The sequence below is a fragment of the Photinus pyralis genome, unplaced genomic scaffold (assembly GCF_008802855.1).
Source record: "Photinus pyralis isolate 1611_PpyrPB1 unplaced genomic scaffold, Ppyr1.3 Ppyr1.4_LG8, whole genome shotgun sequence".
In the NCBI taxonomy this organism is placed as follows: Eukaryota; Metazoa; Arthropoda; class Insecta; order Coleoptera; family Lampyridae; genus Photinus; species Photinus pyralis.
The window spans coordinates 13,198,159-13,219,454 of NW_022170819.1; the positions used below are offsets into that span (position 1 = coordinate 13,198,159).

The following is a 21,296-nucleotide window of genomic DNA, read 5'->3' on the forward strand; positions in this document are numbered from 1 at the left end:
ACATACGTAAAACAGTATTTGTGATCCTATTCTATTTACAACATTGCATTTCTAACCGCGATTATTACTTTATATTGCTAATTCCTTTTTAGCTTTCTCATGGTTAAATAATGTACCAACTTAGGTAGCTTAATTGAAATAGATATTTCCTCACAATGCAAAGACACATACAGTGACATTCATTAAGAAGTGACATAGGGATTTGTGTGTATTATTTTTCCCTATGTCTACTTTTAAATGTCAAAATCCCTTCTAAAGGACCCCTAATTTTATATATTTTATATTTTATCAGGTATTTTATCCAAACGGTGTGATAAATTTTATGCTACTTTTATAATTTCACTGCTTCAAGTTTAACACACTTTAATAAAAGAATTCGTATCTTTTTGTCAATAGCCTTGCTTTTTATACAGGTTGGTTGGCAGGTAGTTACTTATAAAAGCGGCAGAAAGGAGTAGTACGCTTTTAGGTTATGAGGAAGAGATATTAAATTCGGTCGCTATTTCCCTTAAGTTTCTGATGGGATTCTGCTTTGGGATTGGCACTATATATCAACTTTTCTTCAGTTGAATACACCGCACGAACGAAAATAATAATACGGAAGCTAAAGCAATGATATTCAAATTAATTAATATGACAGCCAGACCTTCATCTGATTTAAGTTATTTTGGTTGCATAAAATTAGGCGTTCTTCAGAAGGATTTTGTCATTTAGAAGTAGACATAGGGAAAAACAAAAGCGCAAATCCTTATGTTCCTATGTCACTTCAGACGACTTCTACATCCTCGCGATCGCCGTCCGGAAGTAATTTTCCTCGAGTTCCCCGAAGACAATTTTCAATCAACCAGAAAAATTTTTGATAACAAGCGAAAGCTTGACGAAGCAGAAACAGCAGAATAAGAGGGGTGGAAAATCAATTGGTATTGCAAGTCGACCAATTTCTGGGACACAAAACGGAACGAATGCACGGGAAACAAGGTTCTTCGATTGCTGCCTGTACATCGTCCAAAAGTGCTGAATATTACTGTCGGGTACCTAATTGTTTTTTTTCCCTTTTAACGATCATCTACTAGCAAAATACGATTTATCAAACGCCCTTTTACGAGTAGTAGGTCAATTAGTTCTTTTGAGAAACACAGATTTTTCTTAACAAGAACAATCTTAGACTTCGGCCATCAGACGGTGAACATAACGACTGTAGTTCATAGTTCTTAGTGAGCCCCAGTCCAATGAAATTCAATTCAACTATAACGGTAGGCGTTTATGCTTTACACCAACGTGCATAGATCGAAAAAAAGTGTTTTACATGAATATGAGTTGTTATAGAAAAATAAATCTACGTAATGGATTTCATTCCAAGATGTCATATCGGCGATCTTATAAGAATACTAAACGATATCAACGGGAGACCATCTTTCCATCAAACCCATTATTCTAAATCTCATTTTCACGTTCGTTCGACGCGCTGCTTTCAGGTGCGAGAAACAAAAATTACAGGACGCGATTTACATACGGTAATTTTTTTGCATCGCGTTGCGTTTGGGAACTTCGGAATATGATATTGTTCGTAGGAGATAATGAGATCGCCGCGGTGGCAAGCATCGCTTGTAATTGAGCAATTCATTATGTAAGTGCCATAAATGATGGGGGTTAGAGCTTGAGGGCTACTGGCCATTGGAGTCTTATTCCTCGCGGCACCTACTGTGGCTCTCATTTGTTCCAATCGGTGTCTTCACAGGGGGGCCACGCATCATTTGCGTAGGCACAACTTGCCTTTTATCCCAAATTGTATACTTATAGGTTCGATACTTTTCAGCGAACTAATGCCACATTGTCAAAACATCAGGTCTCTACGAAAACACAATTTTTTTGTTAAGAAAAATGCCAAAATTGCAGAATTTGGTTTATTTTATGAACTGTTTCTGTCCACAACCGTTCAGGAGTTATTGTCGGATATGAATTATATCGTGTTGTTTCATTTCATACTAGAAACAGTCAGTAAAAAAATAGATTCATTTATTTTAGATAATAACAAAAATGTAACTTTTAAATGGAACACCCTGTACCATGTACAAGCAAGATTTTTTAATTATTTTTATTTCGATCTACAGTTATCCATGAAAGTGATAAAATGACTTTTTTGTAAAGCATCTGACATTGAACTTTGATGTTCATTATGTAGTGGTGTTTTATGTTTATTTCCTAGAAAATATGAAGAAAATGGAAACGTTTTTGAACACCCTCTTTCTATTGTAACTTTGTAAGATTTTTATATGTATTGCTTATTTCACCTGTTATTCTTTGTTATTTGAAGTATTTTGGGTATGTCGCATGAAGAACTTTTGTAGAGAAATTAATAAGCTGTCATATGATATAATAATATACAGGGTGTTCCTTATGAAAAGTCGAATTTTGGTAATTATCTGAAAAATGCGTTTTGTTTTTTTTAATTACAGATTCGCGTTCAGTAGAAAAAAATACTCCACAAAAACATTTAAAAAAACGCAATGTAGGTAGTTTTTTTTACAAAAAGATGGTTTTTTTATAAAGTCTAACCAAGATACCAGTCAGGTGTTTAAAAGGTGTAGCTCTGTTGATATAGAAAGGGAAGGCGACGGTATGGAGATAATTAAGCGACGAGAGAGTTTACTAAAGTGGGTAGCACAGATAACACCCACACATCTGCGCAGTCTGCGATTCTGCCTTTTGGTGTGTAAGAAAGAACCGGCATTATAGCTCAGTGGTAGAGCGTTGGGGTATAAATCCGGAGGTCGGGTGTTCGAACCTGGGTTGAGGTGAATTTTTGATCTGTGGCAGAGATGGGAATTACCTTAGACCAGTTTCGAGCATTCTGCCGGCTACTCCGAATTAGGTTTTCCTGCAGTTTTCCTAATTCGTTAGGTAAATACCGGAGTAGTATAGAACAACTTAAGACCTTCTGCAGGGGCACCTCTAAAAAGCATTATGCAGGTCACTTTGTAATTGGGCGTAAGCCTGTTGAGGGCCTAGAACAAGAGGGACAATAAATAAATACATAAATAAAGAATATGTGTCCCAAATTTGGTTCCAATCGGTTCGGCCGTTTAGCCGGAAATGAAAGTACAAACAGACAGACCGATCAACAGACCGACAGACTTATAGACTGACAGACCAATCGACATAATCGAGATTTTGTTTGATTATGATTCCTGGTACCTCAAAGTGTGTTATTCCGTCAAGAAAGTGGGGGATAGGGGTAATTTTTTACACCAATGCAATACCTCCCTTACTACCGTGCGGGTGGTAAAGAATAGTTGTCCTAGATGGCGGAGGCATTCGATCAGTGCACAACGTTCCAGGACGGTACATCCGGTGCTACCTTCTCGGAAAGCTGGTTCCGGTCCATGAGATGGAGCTAATTATCGATCCCTACCCACAAGACTCGCTGAAAACCGTAAGCGCCACATCCGTTTGTGCCAGGAGTTGGCACTCATATGAAATATAGGTTCCGGTTCCGCACTATTCATTCAGTAGGTAGAATAATTTTTAAGGGTTACGGTACCAGTTCCGGTTGACTTGAATTATTTTCGGTCCAGGTTCCGGGTCCAGTTTTTAAGGGTTTCAACATAAATAAATAAAAACATAATGGCAACTTCTCTACTTATTAAGATCTTGATCACTTTAAATAAGTTCATCTCAGTGAATCATATCGACTTTTTTCGCGATCCCCTAAATGTAATAATAAATCCAATTAGACCTTAAGCCCTAATGAATGTTCAGATCCCCAGTGCCATGTAATTGGAATTTTCTTATTCTGTTTGGTGGCTGGTTAAACAAATAAATAAATAAATAAAAAATACATATTATAGGAAAAAAATAATACACGAAATCAAAGTACATTACTATTTTCCGTGAACATATTTTTAGGTTAATATTGTAACTTCTTATTTATTTATTTATTTAGGTATTTATTTATTTAGTCATTTATTTATTTATTTATTTATTTATTTATTTATTATCCCTCTCTTGTTTCGAGCCCTCAACAGGCTTGCGTCCAATTACAGGGCGACGCGCATAACGCTTTTAAGAGCCCGTTATGCCCATTGTACTTTGTTTTTCTTCAGCAGTAGCTTCAACTACTACCTTTCTCACATATTATTCAACTATCTTACGGTTTTTGATTAAGCTATTGGGATAATGCCCTGGGATGTCTTCCCAACGAAACTGATGCCTAAGTAACGAGTTTGACATCGTTTGGTTACAGTATGACGGTGATCGGCGAAGATCTAATGCCGAAAGCCTGAAAGCTCTAGGGTATTCGGTTGCTGGGATCGTCAGCGATTTAAAAAATGCACCCAAATTCCAATTTTTTAGTTACAGGTGGTTTGTCGATGAGGATTACGAGTAATAGTAATTAAAGAAGTCGTAACTTTGAAACGCGAGGCGTGACCAGGCGTAATTCCAACTTATATTCGAAGCTCAAGTGGAAGTTGTCTTTATCAAGACACAAATAACGCACGGGGACCTAATTAAATTGTGAGGAGGCCAAGACAGTGTAGGAATCTCCAACTAACAGGAAAACAAGGGCGTAAAGATAAGTGCTAGAATTGATACTCGATAGGCTAAAATTAAATTGAATTAAAGGGGAAAAGATTGAATAGCAGAGCGCAAGTCACGGAGGGTAATTAACCAGGTTGATTGGGTAAACAGGTGAATTGCGAAAGGTCGCGCTCATACGCACCCGCAAATATACCTACCTCGAGGGGGCGGAACAAATTGGACCCTTTACGAAGGGCAACATAAACTTATGAATCGTTAAAATATTAGTGCCCTAATCCATAAATCAGACTATTAAAATTGCCACAGCTAACGATACATTTTTGTACATTTATGAGGGGAACCTTTAGGTTCCTAATAGCGCATTTCGGGTCGGGGCTGGGTGGTTTTTTGTGCCTTCGTGTAGAGTTTTACACTTGTCAAATAACATATGTGCTCTGGCCAAACGGGATAAATAAGATACCTATAGTACCTTCGTTCGACTCATAGTTCGAATCTTACTTTAAGAGGCTACCTTTCTACCAGATATTGTACAGGGTGGCCAAGCTAGACTGCATGGGTATCTCTCACCGTTCTAACCCATAATCCAATTCAATTATCTCTCTTAGCGATCAATAAACAGTGCGCATCATCTCCAACCAAGATTAAGATGGCAGAATTCCACCCCTAAACGATTAGTAATAGCGGGCAACCAGGATGATCGAAGAAGAGCGCACAAAGGAGCGATTGGGCACTAACTTAGGGATTCCCGGTGTCATTAGAACCACACAGGAGATTAACCACAAGGATTAGTGGAGAAACCAACACATACATCAGGGAGAACCTGGAAGAATTCTACCTACAATTGTAGGAAACGTAATGGAATTGGGATCAATATACCAATAATGAGGAGAAGGTCGAAGAAGCCTCAGGGATCACAGAAAGCGGGGATTCTGGACCGGAGGCTAACACACACAACAGCCAGATAGTAGTTTACGAAGGAGAAGGGGAAAAACACATCATAGAACCGCGAACTATAACGAAGACTAGAGGTCACTGCTATATAGCATACAGACTAGGGAGTAACTGTGTCCGGAACCACTACGACAGCGTGGTGAGGGCAGTAAACATAATAGGGGAGGTAGAAGAAGAGGAGGAACTCCGGAGAAGAAGAGTGCTGGGGGAATACGAGGAAGTGAGAGGAACCGCCCTCCATAACGAATATATAAGCGTGGTATCCGGAAGGAGTGCCATGCCGAGGAGGAGTGGCCGTGCAGAAGGAGGCAACAGCATGAGGGTAGCCACGTGGAACGTACAAGGGGCAAACGACCCAAAGAAAAGGGAGCTAATTGACGACGAATTAAGAAAACAGGGAATAGATGTAGCCAGTCTACAGGAAACCTAAGTAACAAGTGGGATGGCCGCGACAAGCAACTACGACTGGTGGATAGGAGGAAGAAGGCTAGACAGGCAATCGTAATCAATAAACACCGAGGCATTGAGGTTGAGAAATTTGAAGAAAGATCGAGACTATTATGCCACATCCCCTCGGACAAAAGGAGACAAGCGGAACTCAAGAAGCTGAGTGAAATAATAGATCAAAAGAGCGGAAAATACCCGAGCATCATATTACAACGCGTAACTAGGCAGACTAGACGGAAGGGAGGGGGAGGAACAAGGAATAGGCAAAATGCTCAAGCTTAGGAACATACTACATCTACATGAATTGAAGGTGGAAAACATATTCAGCAAATCCAAAACGGTGCTGACAATATGGAGGAGAGGAAGCCCTGACTCACAGATCGACTACATAGTAAGGACCAAATCAAAGAAAATAAGCATCATGAACACAGTAGGATCGGACCACAAAATGATAAAGGGGAAAGTAGGGGGGGGGGGCGAAGAAGAAGAAAAGGACAGGGGGCAAAGCGGGAGAACTGAATGGTGTGATGCAGGGGAGTAGAAAAGGGAGAAGTATAGAAAGGAGCAGGGCGAGATCAGGAACAAAAAGGGGGGAGGAAGACCAGCTTGGAACGGGATCGCCGAAACGTTGAAGAAAGCAGCAGGGAACACTCTTGGGGGACATAAACCGCCCATGTCATCGAACAGGAAGCAAGCCATGGCCATTGGACAACCACAGCAGAGTACTGAAGAGGTTTGGGTAAAACCCACACACACCTGAAGCAAAGAAAGAGCTAAGGGAGGCCAGAGAGAAGAAAAACAATATGAGATTAAGGAATTCGCCGAGCTTGCAGAGAACATCGCCAAGATTAGCACAATGGAGAGAAATGCGCAAAATGTAGAAGCACATAAAAAAACAGAAGAAAGAAATAAGGGGGAACCAAAAAGTATGTATACCAATGACAGCATGGAAGAAGCTCCTGAAGGAGAAACAAGAAACACAGAGCCAGATAATGGAGGAGAACAATTACTGGCCACTAACCCCCCCATTGTGGAAGAAATGATGGAAATACTAGGAAGACAAAGGGGAAAACGCCATGAATTGCAACAATACGCATCATAATAAAGGACCTACATGAATTAATTCCGGAGGTATGGACCAGGAACTTAGTCCCCAAAGAATGGCAGCAGACAGTGCAGATCCCCATCCCAAAAGTCAGGTCACCAGAAGGAACATACAGGAGGATTTCGCTATTTCGCAGTGACTAGAGGGCCACACATCCAAGACACCAGTATATCAAGCAGGTTTCACAAAAGGCAAATCAACGGGCGACCATATATTCACGACCAGGGTGATTATAGACGGACACTAGAGGGCAGGAACCAAAATATGGCTTCTAGCAATAGACCTGGCAAATGCCTTCGACCACGTGAAGCATGAAGCAATAGCCACTTCCCTGACGCAAATTCCTAACCAGTAGAATTATAAACGCGTGCCTAAGGGGAGGTTTGGGAAGAAAACCGAGCACCAAATGAAAACTAGAGGAATCAAACAAGGATTCCCGCTCTCCTCAAGGCTCATAGCCTCATAACACTGGATAACGCCATAGAGCAAACAAGGAGGATCGTGAGGAACTTCGGCACAGATGCGACTACCGACACTATTGGCGTACGCGGACGACCTACTTGTAGTCGCAGACAAGATAGAAGACCTCGAGAACTTAGTCCAAACCATCGAGGCATACCTGGAATTGACAGGCCTACAAATAAACAACGAAAAGAGCTACATGATTATAAGCGGGAGGGAGATAACCATGACGCACAACATAAAATAGCTGGGCGCGTACATAAATATACCACACCCAGTAGACACAACACGGTGAAAGACAGAATAATCAACGCATTCAGACTTCAGAGTCACACACGGAATCAGGAACTTCATACGAGAGAAGAGAATACCGAACATCATAGCTCCGACAATCTTATACGGAATGAATACCTCGGCGCTAACAAAGAGCAACAGACAAACATTGAGGAGGGAGGAACGGAAGGAACTTCACAAGAAAGCGGATAAGGGAATTACTAGAAGACGATCACCAGGAGAGTGAAGATGAGGCAGCTGGGATATTGGGGGCATATAAACAGGAGGAACAAAGACCATATCCTGATGCAGGTGGCCAAGAATGTACGTGCCTTGGAATGGAAAGTAGGCCACTATAGACCAAACGGTGGTTGCCTCGGAGATTCCCATAGAGAGATGAGAAGAGTGGAGCAGAGATAAACACAAAATCAAGAAAGAAAGCACTGGAGGTGAAGGAAGAATTAGACATAAGCACAAGCGGCCAAGAGGAGGAGGAGGAGGAGGAGACAGAAAGGGAGGCAGGGACAGGACAACAACAAGGAAGGGAGAAACAAGAAAGAAGGAAGCGAGATCAAAGGATGAAGGTATCGGAAACTAATAAAACACCGGAGGAGAGGCTATCACCAGGAAGCAGAGCTCCCTCTAAGGCTACGCCAGGCATATGCCAAAGTATCAAGGTGGTTTGTCGGAATCATTTAGCTCGAAATGTGCCATTCTAAACACCATATGCCATGTTCAAATTCTTCAGGTAATGTCGTCTGTCTAAGTACTCCAGTATCGGGAACGTTGCAAGGGCGTGAATTGTGGCGTCAAATTTGACAATCGGTGATTGCTTTGAAATAAAATCAAACGGACGAGAAGAATCATGAGGCCACCCAGCTCGAGCCCATTTGAAACCGTATACAACAAGGAAACGTTTCGCCCACTTTATGTAAGAAACTTCATCAGGTAATAAAAATAATTTCTGGTTTCTATTTCACTTCTCTCAATAAAATTTAAATTCTCGCATGCGTGTAATGGAATATCGCACACCTTTCAATGGGTAGCATTGATAATTGAAACGGTTTGTCATCGCCATATACGAAATTCGCGTGAGCGTAACGGAATGTCGATACATAACAATAAATTTAAGAGACGAACCTCGTGGCGTTATAAAATCGACGAAAGTGGAAAATTTCACGCTGCTTAAGGCCTTCTTGGAACGTAAACGCGATAAAAAGATCGGAAAAAGGGTTGTTAGTACGAGTTTAAACACTTCAATTTGGCGTCTTACTTCCACCCCCGTCAGCAGCATCGAGGCGTCCTCTTCATCGACCTCTTACCAGATGGCGCAGAACGGACCAAGAAGTAACTCGCGAGTCCGCGGGTTTCTTGCTTAGTCGATTGTCTACTGTTTAAGTCTCCACGCGCGCGTGTTACGTTTCCTAGCATTTACGTCGACTTCAACGGGCGGTGAGACGACGAACCCGCGGATTTTTCAACGAAAATGTAAGCCGATGTCGTGTACGTGAAAGTGCCTCGAAAAAAAACCGCAAAATGCAGGCGTCGACCGAAGCGAACCTAATTTGTGACAAGCAAGATCTGCCTAAAACCCAGGACGTTAACGCCACACTAAATCTCGCAATGCTCCAGGAGAATTTTTTGCAAAGGTCGATACAAAATGTGGCGTTGTCGTTGCAAAATGCGATGATGAATTCTTTACAGCAGGCGGCGCTTCTACCCCCGAATTCTGCGGCGGCCGCCGCTTTAAATCTGCAAGCTCTGGAATCGTACATCACGCTTCAGCGGCTGACTTCCGTTTCCGCGGCAAATACAGGAAACGGTAACAATCGCATTGACATTCTTAAATTAGCAACGAGTAGTGCTAAAATCAGTGAAGAAAGCGTTAGTGAGGATAGTGTGCATAACACCAGTTTGACGGAGGACGTCGACTTGGCTGAGGAAGTCGAGGAGGATTTGGCGCTGCTTGACAATGACGACGCGCTTAATTTTCCGATTGCCTCGTCGCCGGTCGACACGAGCTACCCCAGCATGATTATGAACTCTCTGTACAATAACCAAAGCGCATCGGGCGTCGTGACGACCTCGCAGGCGGCGACCACGACGACCACGACAACACCTGCCGGCGTACGACCGAAGAGTTCGTCGCGCCCCAAAAAACAATTTATATGCAAGTTCTGCAGTCGCCAGTTTACTAAAAGCTATAACCTACTGATACACGAACGGACACACACCGACGAAAGGCCGTACTCGTGCGACATCTGCGGGAAGGCGTTCAGACGGCAGGACCATCTTCGGGATCATAGGTGAGCCTCTTTACATTATCGCTCGCGCTTCAGCGAGCACGTGCAGCGCCGATTTAAAGACAATACCTCTCGTTACCGCCCAAATGGGAAAAATCGAAAAACGAGACCCCTTCAGTTTTACGATCATATATACACGCAATAAAATTTGTCAGAAACGTCAAGCGTCGTATAATTTCAGACATTACTCGCTTTGTTTTACAAACACGACCTTTACGAGCTTTAGAGTAAGACCTAAACGTGCCAAGGCATAAACAACGCCACATATTTACGGCTCCATAATCTTTAAGTGCGCTTATACATTATATTTATTAAGTGGAGGTAATATACGTTGTCTTTTAAGTACCCGTTTGACATTTTGTCGTCAATAAGTTGAATGTAATTACGATGCGCGCCGCGTTTTTAATTAAACGGGGAACTATTATTGCCGATTTCGGGAGCCATGTGGGACCTCACGCGATGTCCCCGTTGGGAAATTTTTAACCTTTTTGATATCTGGGTAATCGCCGTCGGCCGTCGCTAATTATTTGTAATTGCGCCTAGGTACAATCGGATTTAATATTTCACAAGGTACATTAGCTACGATTCCACAATGACCTAGGCTGATCAATCACAAATAAACCTCTTTCAATTAGAGGTTTGTTACGCAAGCTTCTTGAGGAGAACTTACAGCGTGTTATTTCAAGATCCGCAAATTTAGGCCTAACAGTAAAAATATTGATATCTTCACATTCAACGTAGAATTTTCTCAGAGTGTTACTTTAGGTAGAAGTTTAGATATGGTATATACAGGGTGCCCATTATGTATGGAATATAGTACATATTTATAATAATAATTATTATTATTATTTCCAACTGACAAAGTCTTACACAGGAAATATCGAGGGGTAAACCACCTAGTTAATTCGGTGTGCAAATAGTAGTTAATGCATTAAAATTAACTTTTAATGTAAATGTTCTGTAAATGCAGTTAATTTCAAGCTAATTCAGTTAATGTAATTTAATGTGGTTATAATGCCAAGTTAGTGTAATTAATTTACATTTAATGCCATTTAATACTACTATAGATAGTGGCTATAGCAAACCAAATTTTGAACCTGGTGTTAGATTTGCTTTTATTCCAAGTGCCTATGTAGGTATCAAATTTCATTTAAATACTTTCATAAATAAAAAAGTTTGCAATTCGCAATACAAAAAGGGCACAGTGAATGTTGAATCGATTAGGCCCAACTTTTGGCATTGCGTATTATATGGCTAAAACTATGCCCATAGTGAATCTCATGCAATTCGGTTCATAACTAACGGATATGTCAAAAGGGCCTTCCTTTTTTTTTACGTACATTGCCAATTCACGAACTCCGATCTATAACTCTGATAAAGAATCCAAATGCAAAATTTCATCATAATCGGCGGTCCATTCTTTTCGAGATATCGTGCTAATGGACAGATGAGGCACCACAAAATTATAAACTCTCTACGTCCTAGCATTTTGCTATAGTGTTTTGTAGAGAATTTAATAAGCTGTCATATTATGTAACAATATACAGGGTGTTCCATATGAAAAGTCATATTTTTGTTATCATCTGAAAAATGCGATGTGGTTTTGTTTTTTTTAATTGCAGACTTGGATTCATTAGAAAAAATACACCGTTTTGGTACTTTAACCGTCTTTCTAACTAATCAACTAAGAAAGTACCGACTTAATTTGACAGGCGCCGCAAGATTATAAACTCTCTAGGGCCTAGGAGCTATTTAATGATTTAAAAATGTTGGTTATTTAAAATATTTTGCTATAGTATTTTATAGACAATTTAATAAGCTGTCATATTATGTAACAATATACAGGGTGTTCCATATGAAAAGTCATATTTTTGTTATCATCTGAAAAATGCGATGTGGTTTTGTTTTTTTTAATTGCAGACTTGGATTCATTAGAAAAAATACACCGTTTTGGTACTTTAACCGTCTTTCTAACTAATCAACTAAGAAAGTTAACAAAAAAGTTAAAAACGTGGTCACTCGCGACCGACGAAAGCACATTTTCCCCGCACAGAACCAGTAATAATTCGGAAAGGAAGTGACAAATTCAAAAAAATTTTGAATTTCATGCAATTCTGTTCGTAACGAGGTTTATAACTAACAGAGATGTAAAAAGAGCCTATCTTATTTTTTGGCCTACATTGCCAATTCACGATCGACAAATTTGATAAAGGAGCCACCTGCAAAATTTTGATCGTAATCACCATTTTACTAAGCCCCAAAATACGTACCTTTTGATGACACAGTGTATAAAATTCCACTTAGATATTTTGTCAAGAATGCCTATGCATGCCGAAATGTTTCCATTACATAAAACGAGTAGTACGGGTAATATTGAGTACTAGTGAGTATTACACAAGCAATACTGTGCAATAGTGTATATTACTTGAGTAGTATTGGCGGGTATTACTCGAGGTATTACTCGAGTAATTAAGAAATGTATATAATTAATTCGCGGGAAATACAGTGAAATATTGTGTATTACTCGAGTAATAATGATTGTATTTCCTCTATGGTAATACCGAGGTAATACCTTAGTGTAATTACACTATGGTAATACTTTGTAGTAATACAACATTATGAGTAATGGTGTGCACGTTTTGAACCAGCGGTTTACCTCTCGATTTGAATTAACGTGAATTAATGTGAACTAATTTGAATTAACGAAAATTAATTTAAATTAACGTAAATTAATTTGAATTAACGTGAATTATTCTGAAATGACCCGAATTAATTTGAATTTGTTTGCATTTCTACCGGGTAAATATTTCAAAACCGAACATAAGCAATTAACATGGGAAAAACGTTTTTTGCAGATCATTGCTCCCCATATTAACTTAGAGGGTTCATAATGATACCAATCGAAAGATGCTTTTTTCTCTTCTAATGATATCGAGGGGGTAACCACTCTAGTGAAAACGTACACGTATTTCTAGAAATCTGGAAATCACTTGCGATTTTTAAGCGATTTCGTTGATTTCTCGAAAACCACTTGGGATTTCTGGTTGATTTCCACGATTTCCTGGAAATCACTTGCGATTTCTCATTGATTTCCCGGAAATCATTTGCGATTTCCCTATATTATGCAATGATTTCTATAATTTCTTTAAAGTTACCTCGAAAGTTACATAGGATTTGTGGCGTGTGGTGGTGTTGTAAGGTAAAAAATGCAAGGCAAATACGAACCTATAGTGGTATCATATTTGTAGATACGTATTGCGTCGTCACTATGTACCTTTTTGGTCTGCAAATGAAATCACATCTAGATTGCGTTGCATTTTAAAGTTCAGTTTGCAGATAATGAATAGCTAATAACTAATAATAAAAGTATTTAGTTAACCAGCCTTTTCTTAAGTGCTCACAAAATAATAAGAATAATATTAATAGATATTATATTTAGTAAATTTGCACAATAATACCATTTGCTCAAATCTTTGAAAGCATAGTATAAATATCTACCATCATCTGTTTTGGAATCGAATGTTAATGTATCGCAATATTAGATCTGATAAGCACTCTATCGTGATCTTGACTTCACATCGACAAAACAAGTAAAGAAGCCCTTTCTAATGATGTTGGTTGTTCTCTATCCAATAATATTATTAAAACACAACAAGAGAAGATACAAAGATATAAAGATTCCGCTATAGAAATTAAACGAGTATCTTAACCAAGTTTTGATAATACCAATAGTAATATTAGCAACTGGTATAATATTTCTAAAAACCTCTATGGCTATGGCTCTATGGCTCTATGGCTATCTCAATTTACCTGACGGACTAATTGCAAAAAGCAGTTTACTTGAAACTTAATCTAGCCAGGAAATTCCTATCCTTGGGATAGAATGAAGTTTGATTTCATGAATAGAAATATCGCTAAAAATGCACGATAAATAAAATAAAAGTAAAATAATCATATCTTGTTAGGGTAAATGGACCACTACCCTTTAAGTCCACAGGTCCATAGAATATGTAGGATCTTTCTACATTTTGGATGTCCTCAACTTTGGGCCATATGTATGAGTCAAGATCGTGTTTTAGAAATTTCATCTTGTAGACCTGTTCACATGCGGTGTTTAATTTCCTGATTTCGATTACTCGACCTATGTACCATGTATCATGTATCAAGGACAATTTCTCAGTTTCAGTTTTGGTGTGGTAAGAACATGATACTAAGCAGACTGATTTGATAATTTTTTTGAATTTGTGAGGAATATTTTTGTTTATGGAAACATCACCTTTTTTAAATGTCTATTCAACTTGTTGAATCCAGATCTGCACATAATTCTACATAAGATTTTTTAGTTTTGATAACACTTTTTGGTTTTGAGGAGACATTCGCTCGGCTCCGGCGGGTTTGCCGCCTCGCCTCACTCTGTTTCGTAACAGTTCGTAGCTCGGCTTCGCCTCGCACTGTTCACTGTTCAGCAAATATAATTTCTCAGTTTCAGTTTTGGTGTGGTAAGAAAATGCTATTAAGCAGACTGAAATGATATTTTTTTGAATTTGTGTAGAATATTGTTTACGAAAACATCACCTATACAAAGTGATTTTTTTTTTAATGTCTATTCAATTTGTTGAATCCAGATCTGCACATAATTGCACATAAGATTTAAATTTCGTTATCACTTTTTGGTTTTGATGAGACATACGCTCGGCTGTCATGATAATAAATTTATAACTGTCTTAAAGCGAATTAATTTATAACGATAATTATTATTTATCACTTACAATTTATAACAATAACTCAAAAATATCGAAGTTGGAAATGTCGTATAATGCAATCCAATTTGCTTATATAATAAAGTCGAGTATTCGCGAGCGGTTACGAACATTCCAGAACAAAATACGTCATATTTCCGGGATTGCGTCACATCCTCCGTTCTGTATCGCCGATTACTAATCTTTCATGGCGCTTCGATATCTATAGAAATTTTTGGAATGTTCGCTGCAATATGAATACATTTATTTCCATGGAAATTATCTGTCAAATAAGTTTAACTGAAATCTGAAAGAAAGTTCCTAACTAATATTTGACCGCCAATTAACCAACCTCTAGACCTAGAGGAATGTGAAAAAGTCTTCATTTTTCTGCACTACCTCTAACTTGAGAGTAACACATAGAAAAACCACAGGATCAAATCGCATCAAACATGTTGTCAAATAACTATTTCATGGAACGCATTCGGAATTTTGTTTCCATAATGTCACTTCTGTTGCCGCTAAGGCCGATAGGAAGCTTCAATCGAGATCAAAGTAACTGGAGAGTCTTGAATTTGCGCGCGTTTTTCTCAGCTAACACAGATCTAAAAAATGGTTCAACACCAAATGAATTACGATTTACGACTGACGATTCCAGTAACTCTCGCAGTAACTCCATGAGTAATTCGAGCCACGACGAAAGTTGGCGAAGATTTCCGGCAGAGTATTTTTGAACTGATTTCCGATGATTTCCACGAGATTTCTTAGCTGATTTCTGCGATTTCTTAACTGATTTCCACGATTTCTTAACTGATTTCCACGATTTCGAAGTGATTTCTGCGATTTCTTAAGCGATTTCCGCGATTTCGAAGTGATTTCCGCGATTTCAGAAGTGATTTCTGCGATTTCCACAGTAAAACGTACATGTATTTCCAGAGTGGTTACCCCCTCGAATGATATACAAATTAGTTCATTTTCAGTTGTATTTCTCATTATTTTATCAAAAATTCCGCAATAAATCCAATTAAAAAAATTATGTCACTACTTCTATTTTCGCTGTAAACGTTGTTTATTATAAATGCTTTTTCCTCGGTGAACCGCATTTTATAAAAAAATTAATGCCAGTTGTCATAAACTGATATTGATTTCGACGTTTGAATCTACTTTTTGTCTTACTAGTCATGGCATAACAAGATTTTGGGGTAATTGGAGTTTTTGTCGAATTTTTGATTAAATAGTGAGAAATACACCTGAAATATTTCATCCAATTACACAGAAACTACAAGAGAGAAAAAACCAAATTGCTAATGCGACTGACATCGGGGGAAATTTCTGTGGTCAGAAATCAATGACCGTTTTTCTAAAATAACTGGCCAACGGCAATACTTACATAGGTAAACTCATTATTTATTGAAAACTGTAGTGCATAGCAGTACCTGTACTTTGATATTTTATTTGGCCCCCTAGCATGTATACTCGTAGTTTAGGAGATACGCCAATTTAAAATTCCAGGTTATTCTCAATTTTTGGAAATAATACCGTTTTTAGCTCATTTTTGAAGAATTAAAAGAAATGTGGGACAACTAATTTGTCTCAGATTTTGCATACATGTCTAGTATTACTTTTGAAAATGGGGGGAAGAAGAGGGAGTAAATACACGTTCCACCCTTCATGAGTTGGTTTCTACAAACTATAACCTTCCTACGCGCCTCCGTTTCGATATCATGCACTGTGTGACCGGGGGGGATATTATCTTCCATAGGAGAAACAAAGAAAACTGTTTTCTACCAGCTACCGTCCTTCTTTCTAAGCCCTTCTCAGAGGGGGGGGGTATCCTTCCTGGTATCCTAATGAATGGTCTCAATGAAAGGAATCAACTTTTACCAATCATAGTCTTTCTCCTCGATTCCTTTTCGTGACCGATTATTGACAAGCTCCTAGCGAGTTTATAATTTTGCAGTGTCTGTCCGTTAACACAATAACTCGAAAACGAGTACACGGATTACGATGAAATTTTACAGGTGGATTCTTTATCACATTTGTAAATCAGAGTTCGTGAATTGGCATCGTAGGCCCGTTAGTTATGAACCGATTGCATGAAATTCAATATGCACCTAGCTTTATCCATATAAAACGCAATTCCAAAAGTGGAGCCTAATCGATCATAATTCGCATCTCGACCATTTATAAGTCGAATTGCAGACTTTCTTGTTTATGAAGGTATTTAAATGAAATTAGATACATAGCCGCTTGAGATAAAAGCAAATCTCGAAGCAAATGTAGCGGCAGTTTCCAAATTTGGTTTTGTACATGATATCCAGTGCCAACTTTCTTATTTATGGAATCAATTAAATGACATTTCGTACATATACACTTGGAATAAAAGCAAAGTTAACACCAGGTTCAAAATTTAGTTTCGCATATGCTATAGCCATACCCAGGAGCTCGTTTGCTATATTTGTTTACACGTTTATTATTTAGAGCGGATTGTCGGGAAAGGCTACTCATAAAAGGCGATTGGGACGTCTGGAAGAAATATATCCATTAGTGAATGGTGATTTATTTATTTATTATCCCTCTCCTGTTCTGGGCCCTCAACAGGCTTGCGCCCAATTACAGAGTGACCCGCATAATGCTTTTTAGAGGTACCTCTGCAGAAGGTCTTAAGTTGTTCTATACTACTCCGGTATTTACCTTACGAATTAGGAAAACTGCAGGAAAACTTAATTCGGAGTAACCGGCAGAATGCTCGAAACTGGTCTAAGGTAATTCCCATCTCTGCCACAGATGAAAAATTCACCTCAGCCCAGGTTCGAACACCTGACCTCCGGATTTATATTCCCACGCGCTACCACTGAACTATAAAGCCGGTGATGGCGTAACTTTAAGAACGAATATCAAAACTATAAACTGCTGTTAGACATATAATGTATTTGTACTAGGTGGGAGGTACGTATTAATTTTAATACTCGTGTTGGGTCTAGGGAATGCCATCCCGCAGCAAAATCTCAATCCCGGTATTTGCGGGATTGTTAGATGTTAATCGCGCGGGATCTCGGTATTTTCGGAATCCCGCAAGACTTTAAATAAATTGGCAAATAAGCAATTCTGTCACAATATTTAACAAAAAAGTACCTTCAGTCTAACTTAGAGCTCAAAAAAACCTTACCTGTAAACGGTGAACTTCTAAAGTGCCTCAAAAATTATAGTACTTTTTTAACGAAAAAAGTTTAACAATTATTTAAAAAATAACTTCTCCGTTATGCGTTTCATTAACAAAGTATGCAAAGTGCAAACTTTGAGTTTTTTTAAATTTCTTCATACAAAATAAATTCCCTTTAGTTCGCGAAAACTTATTTTTAATGGTTTCCTTCGTCATTTTATGTATTTTGCAGTGGAAAATATTATAGTTTGTAATTCATATATTGAAAATGAACAGCTTTTGCAGATAACGGGTTATGTGGTAAGTACTTTCGACACTTTTAGTTATCCATAACTAACGAACAGAACAAAAAAAAGTATAAAAGACCCAAGAAACAGAACTCAGAATTCCAAATTTTTTATGGTTCATAATCTGTGAATATTTCAGAGCCGATTTTACTGGACTAGCTTCTTTGCCCAACTCCACTTGAAGCGGACCTAACAGTATTATGAGGTAGTTACATGTTACAGGTCTATGTAATTAAAATAAATGGGAACCTCTCAACATTTTTGAACGCACTCTGGCTGTGACTGAAAGTTGACACAAAGATAGTTCCCGTACACAAAGAAAATCAGAAAGTTCCAGAAGGTATACCTACACCAAATTAGGTATATAGGTGTAGGTACGCAATAATTCAAACTGAGAAAAGTATGAACCTGGCGCAAAAATTCGAAGCGAATTGAAAACAATTAGGAAAATTTAGAATAGTATTAATTTACGATTGGCAAGCTATAAACAAAATTAATTTTGAGCAAAAATCTCAATCGGTCTACGAATACCTATGAACTAGTTTCCCTGTACTTCTGGACCAGTTCATAAACGTGTAGATCTAATGCAAAAAACATAAATATGCATCATTGCATATAGGCTCAAATTGTTTTAAAGAGCTAGGAACCGTCGGCAACTCGCAGCACTAAAGAAATAAGAATGTAAATTATAATTAGCAGAATTCAGAATTAATTGTGATTATTTTCCTCTTCAACAATATAGTACAGGCTTTCTGTTTCTTTGTTGCCGTTTTAATATGCACGAATGTAGTTATGATGGAATTTACAACCGAATTTGCATGGAAATTGTAATTTTACATATTTGTTTGTATAAATAAATAAATATTTTCTTTTTCGAGTTGAACACTTTAAATTCTCAAATTATAGCCGATATTGAGCAAACGTGAGATGCTTTGGTATGTGGGAAGAAACTCCTATTATCAGGTAATTTGCACATCATAGATCCTTGGTGTTTTGCACGTACGCGGCGGGCAACTTTTTCCGTTGCTTTAAGTTCGTACGCCTCTGGCCGTAATATCGCTAATTTATGTGGAAGTGTCGGTTAGATTTGTAAGCGAACTAAAACCGCGACCATTTGAAGCGAACCTCAATTACTTGTTATAACAAACAGTATTTATTATACTTTTACCTGTAAATATACGACGCGATTGCATAGTTAGTTACTGAATGGACGGGGTAATTAAATCATCTTTGTTACTATACCTAATTACATGGTGTTACTATCGCTAAACTGCGGTCCGTGGGTTTTTTATTGCCGAATTGCCTCGTGCTAATACTGGCATTAATTATGGTGTTCCGTTCAATTTGGCTACAATATGGTCCAAATGGCCTGCCAATAGTTTGGTTTTGGCAAGTTTTTAGGTTAACGTGTTTTCATTAAAGAATAAAAACCCTGATAAAAACAAAGTTTGGGAGATCATTAAATTTTTCTACTTGCTGGAAGGAAAAACCGCAACGGAAATCAAAACGAGATCAGAATGCCATTCTTGGGGATTAATCATCATTTTATACCCTTAGAATTTTCGGAATTCAAGACGTAGACAAATAATGCACCGTATATTCGGGATTTCGATTTGTTCCCTGCAGAATGAGTGCAAGAAAAGCAAAATGTTTGCTCAATCACAACAAGCACCGAATCATATGCTCGAAAATTAAGCGAAACAAGCAGTTCAAAACAGATGTTCAAACGGAATGACACTCTTCGATTAGTTTTATTATCTGGATGCTCCAAACGACTTGCAATTCCACTCTTCTTGGACCACTTATGGTCAATGCGAATCATCACTATACTCTATTCATTTTAAGAAGGTAGCGGTAGAAAGCATAGGAACAGTTTGACCTTTACTGTGATTGGTGAAAACACGAGTCAGTATTACCCTGAAAAATAAATCGAGTGACGAATTCTGTCTGTTAGAAGTTTCAGTTACGAACTAAACTTTCGAACTCTCATTAGCTGTCAATTTCAAAGATCCAAGCGTGATATCGTTTGATTTATATTTATATTTTGCACATTTTATGCAGTTTTATATTTTTCCTGTGTGTGTCTATCTTCAAACACAGCGCCATCTACTACTTTCTTATAATGAATGCAGTATAGATGCCCTATTCCCTGGTTGGATATCTCACCATGATGCATTTTTCTTTTACTGGGTATGACCATAGCGTGGCATTGCGTATTATAAGGTTAAAGTTATGCTCATTTGGAATTTCATGTAATTCAGTTCATAACTAACGGAGATGTCAAAAGGGCTTTCCTTATTTTTTGGCCTACAGTGCCAATTCACGAACTCCGATCTACAAATTTGATAAGGACCCCCCTGCAAAATTTTGTGCTAACGGACAGATAGACAGACACCGAAAAATTATGAACTCGCTAAGAACTCGGTAATGAACGATATACAAGTCGTAAAAAAGCTATGGTCTACAAAAATCAATTTTTTTCTTTCTACTATTACCTACTTCTACAAAACGAGTTAGATATAACTCTCGCCAGGAAAGATTGCCGGTCACAGAACACTTGATCCCGATCTACAATCTCTGTTTTTCGTAAGGTGCTAGCGACTTCCGGGATAGTATCGTGTCAATGTTGAACGAAAAGACTTTTTGTTCAACATTAGCACGATCCTATTCCAGAAGTCGCTCACATCTTAATAAAAACAAAGATTGTAAATCGACAGAAGGTGTGCTGTGCCCGGCAATCTTTCCTGGCGAGAGTTATAGATAGATAGATTAAGCATGCAATGTAATTTCTCAAGAATTTCTCCTTTCCCTATGTTCTATTTAAAAATCAATCTATTGAGTAGTTCAAATGAGTAGTAGATAAAATTGACAGCAGTCACATTGCTTAGAATGTCAAGGAGGACACTTCGAACATTTATTGTAATTGTTTTCGTTATTTATTTTCTTCATTTATGTATTGAATAGATCAAATTAGTAGAATATCAGGTGCACATGACCTACAAATAATTGAAGGTTGGTTCACAATGA

General features: G+C 38.3%; 1 protein-coding gene across 1 annotated transcript in view; it reads left to right on the top strand.

Moving 5' to 3' along the window:
• Positions 1-9,091: 9,091 nt before the first annotated feature.
• Positions 9,092-21,296, top strand: part of LOC116177896 (protein sister of odd and bowel-like) — a 19,570-nt gene continuing 7,365 nt past the window's right edge. Inside the window, exon 1 of the mRNA XM_031497062.1 lies at positions 9,092-10,083. Within this exon, the coding sequence (XP_031352922.1) occupies positions 9,314-10,083 (770 nt within the window). The 5' untranslated portion in view covers positions 9,092-9,313. The remainder of the gene's footprint in view (positions 10,084-21,296) is intronic.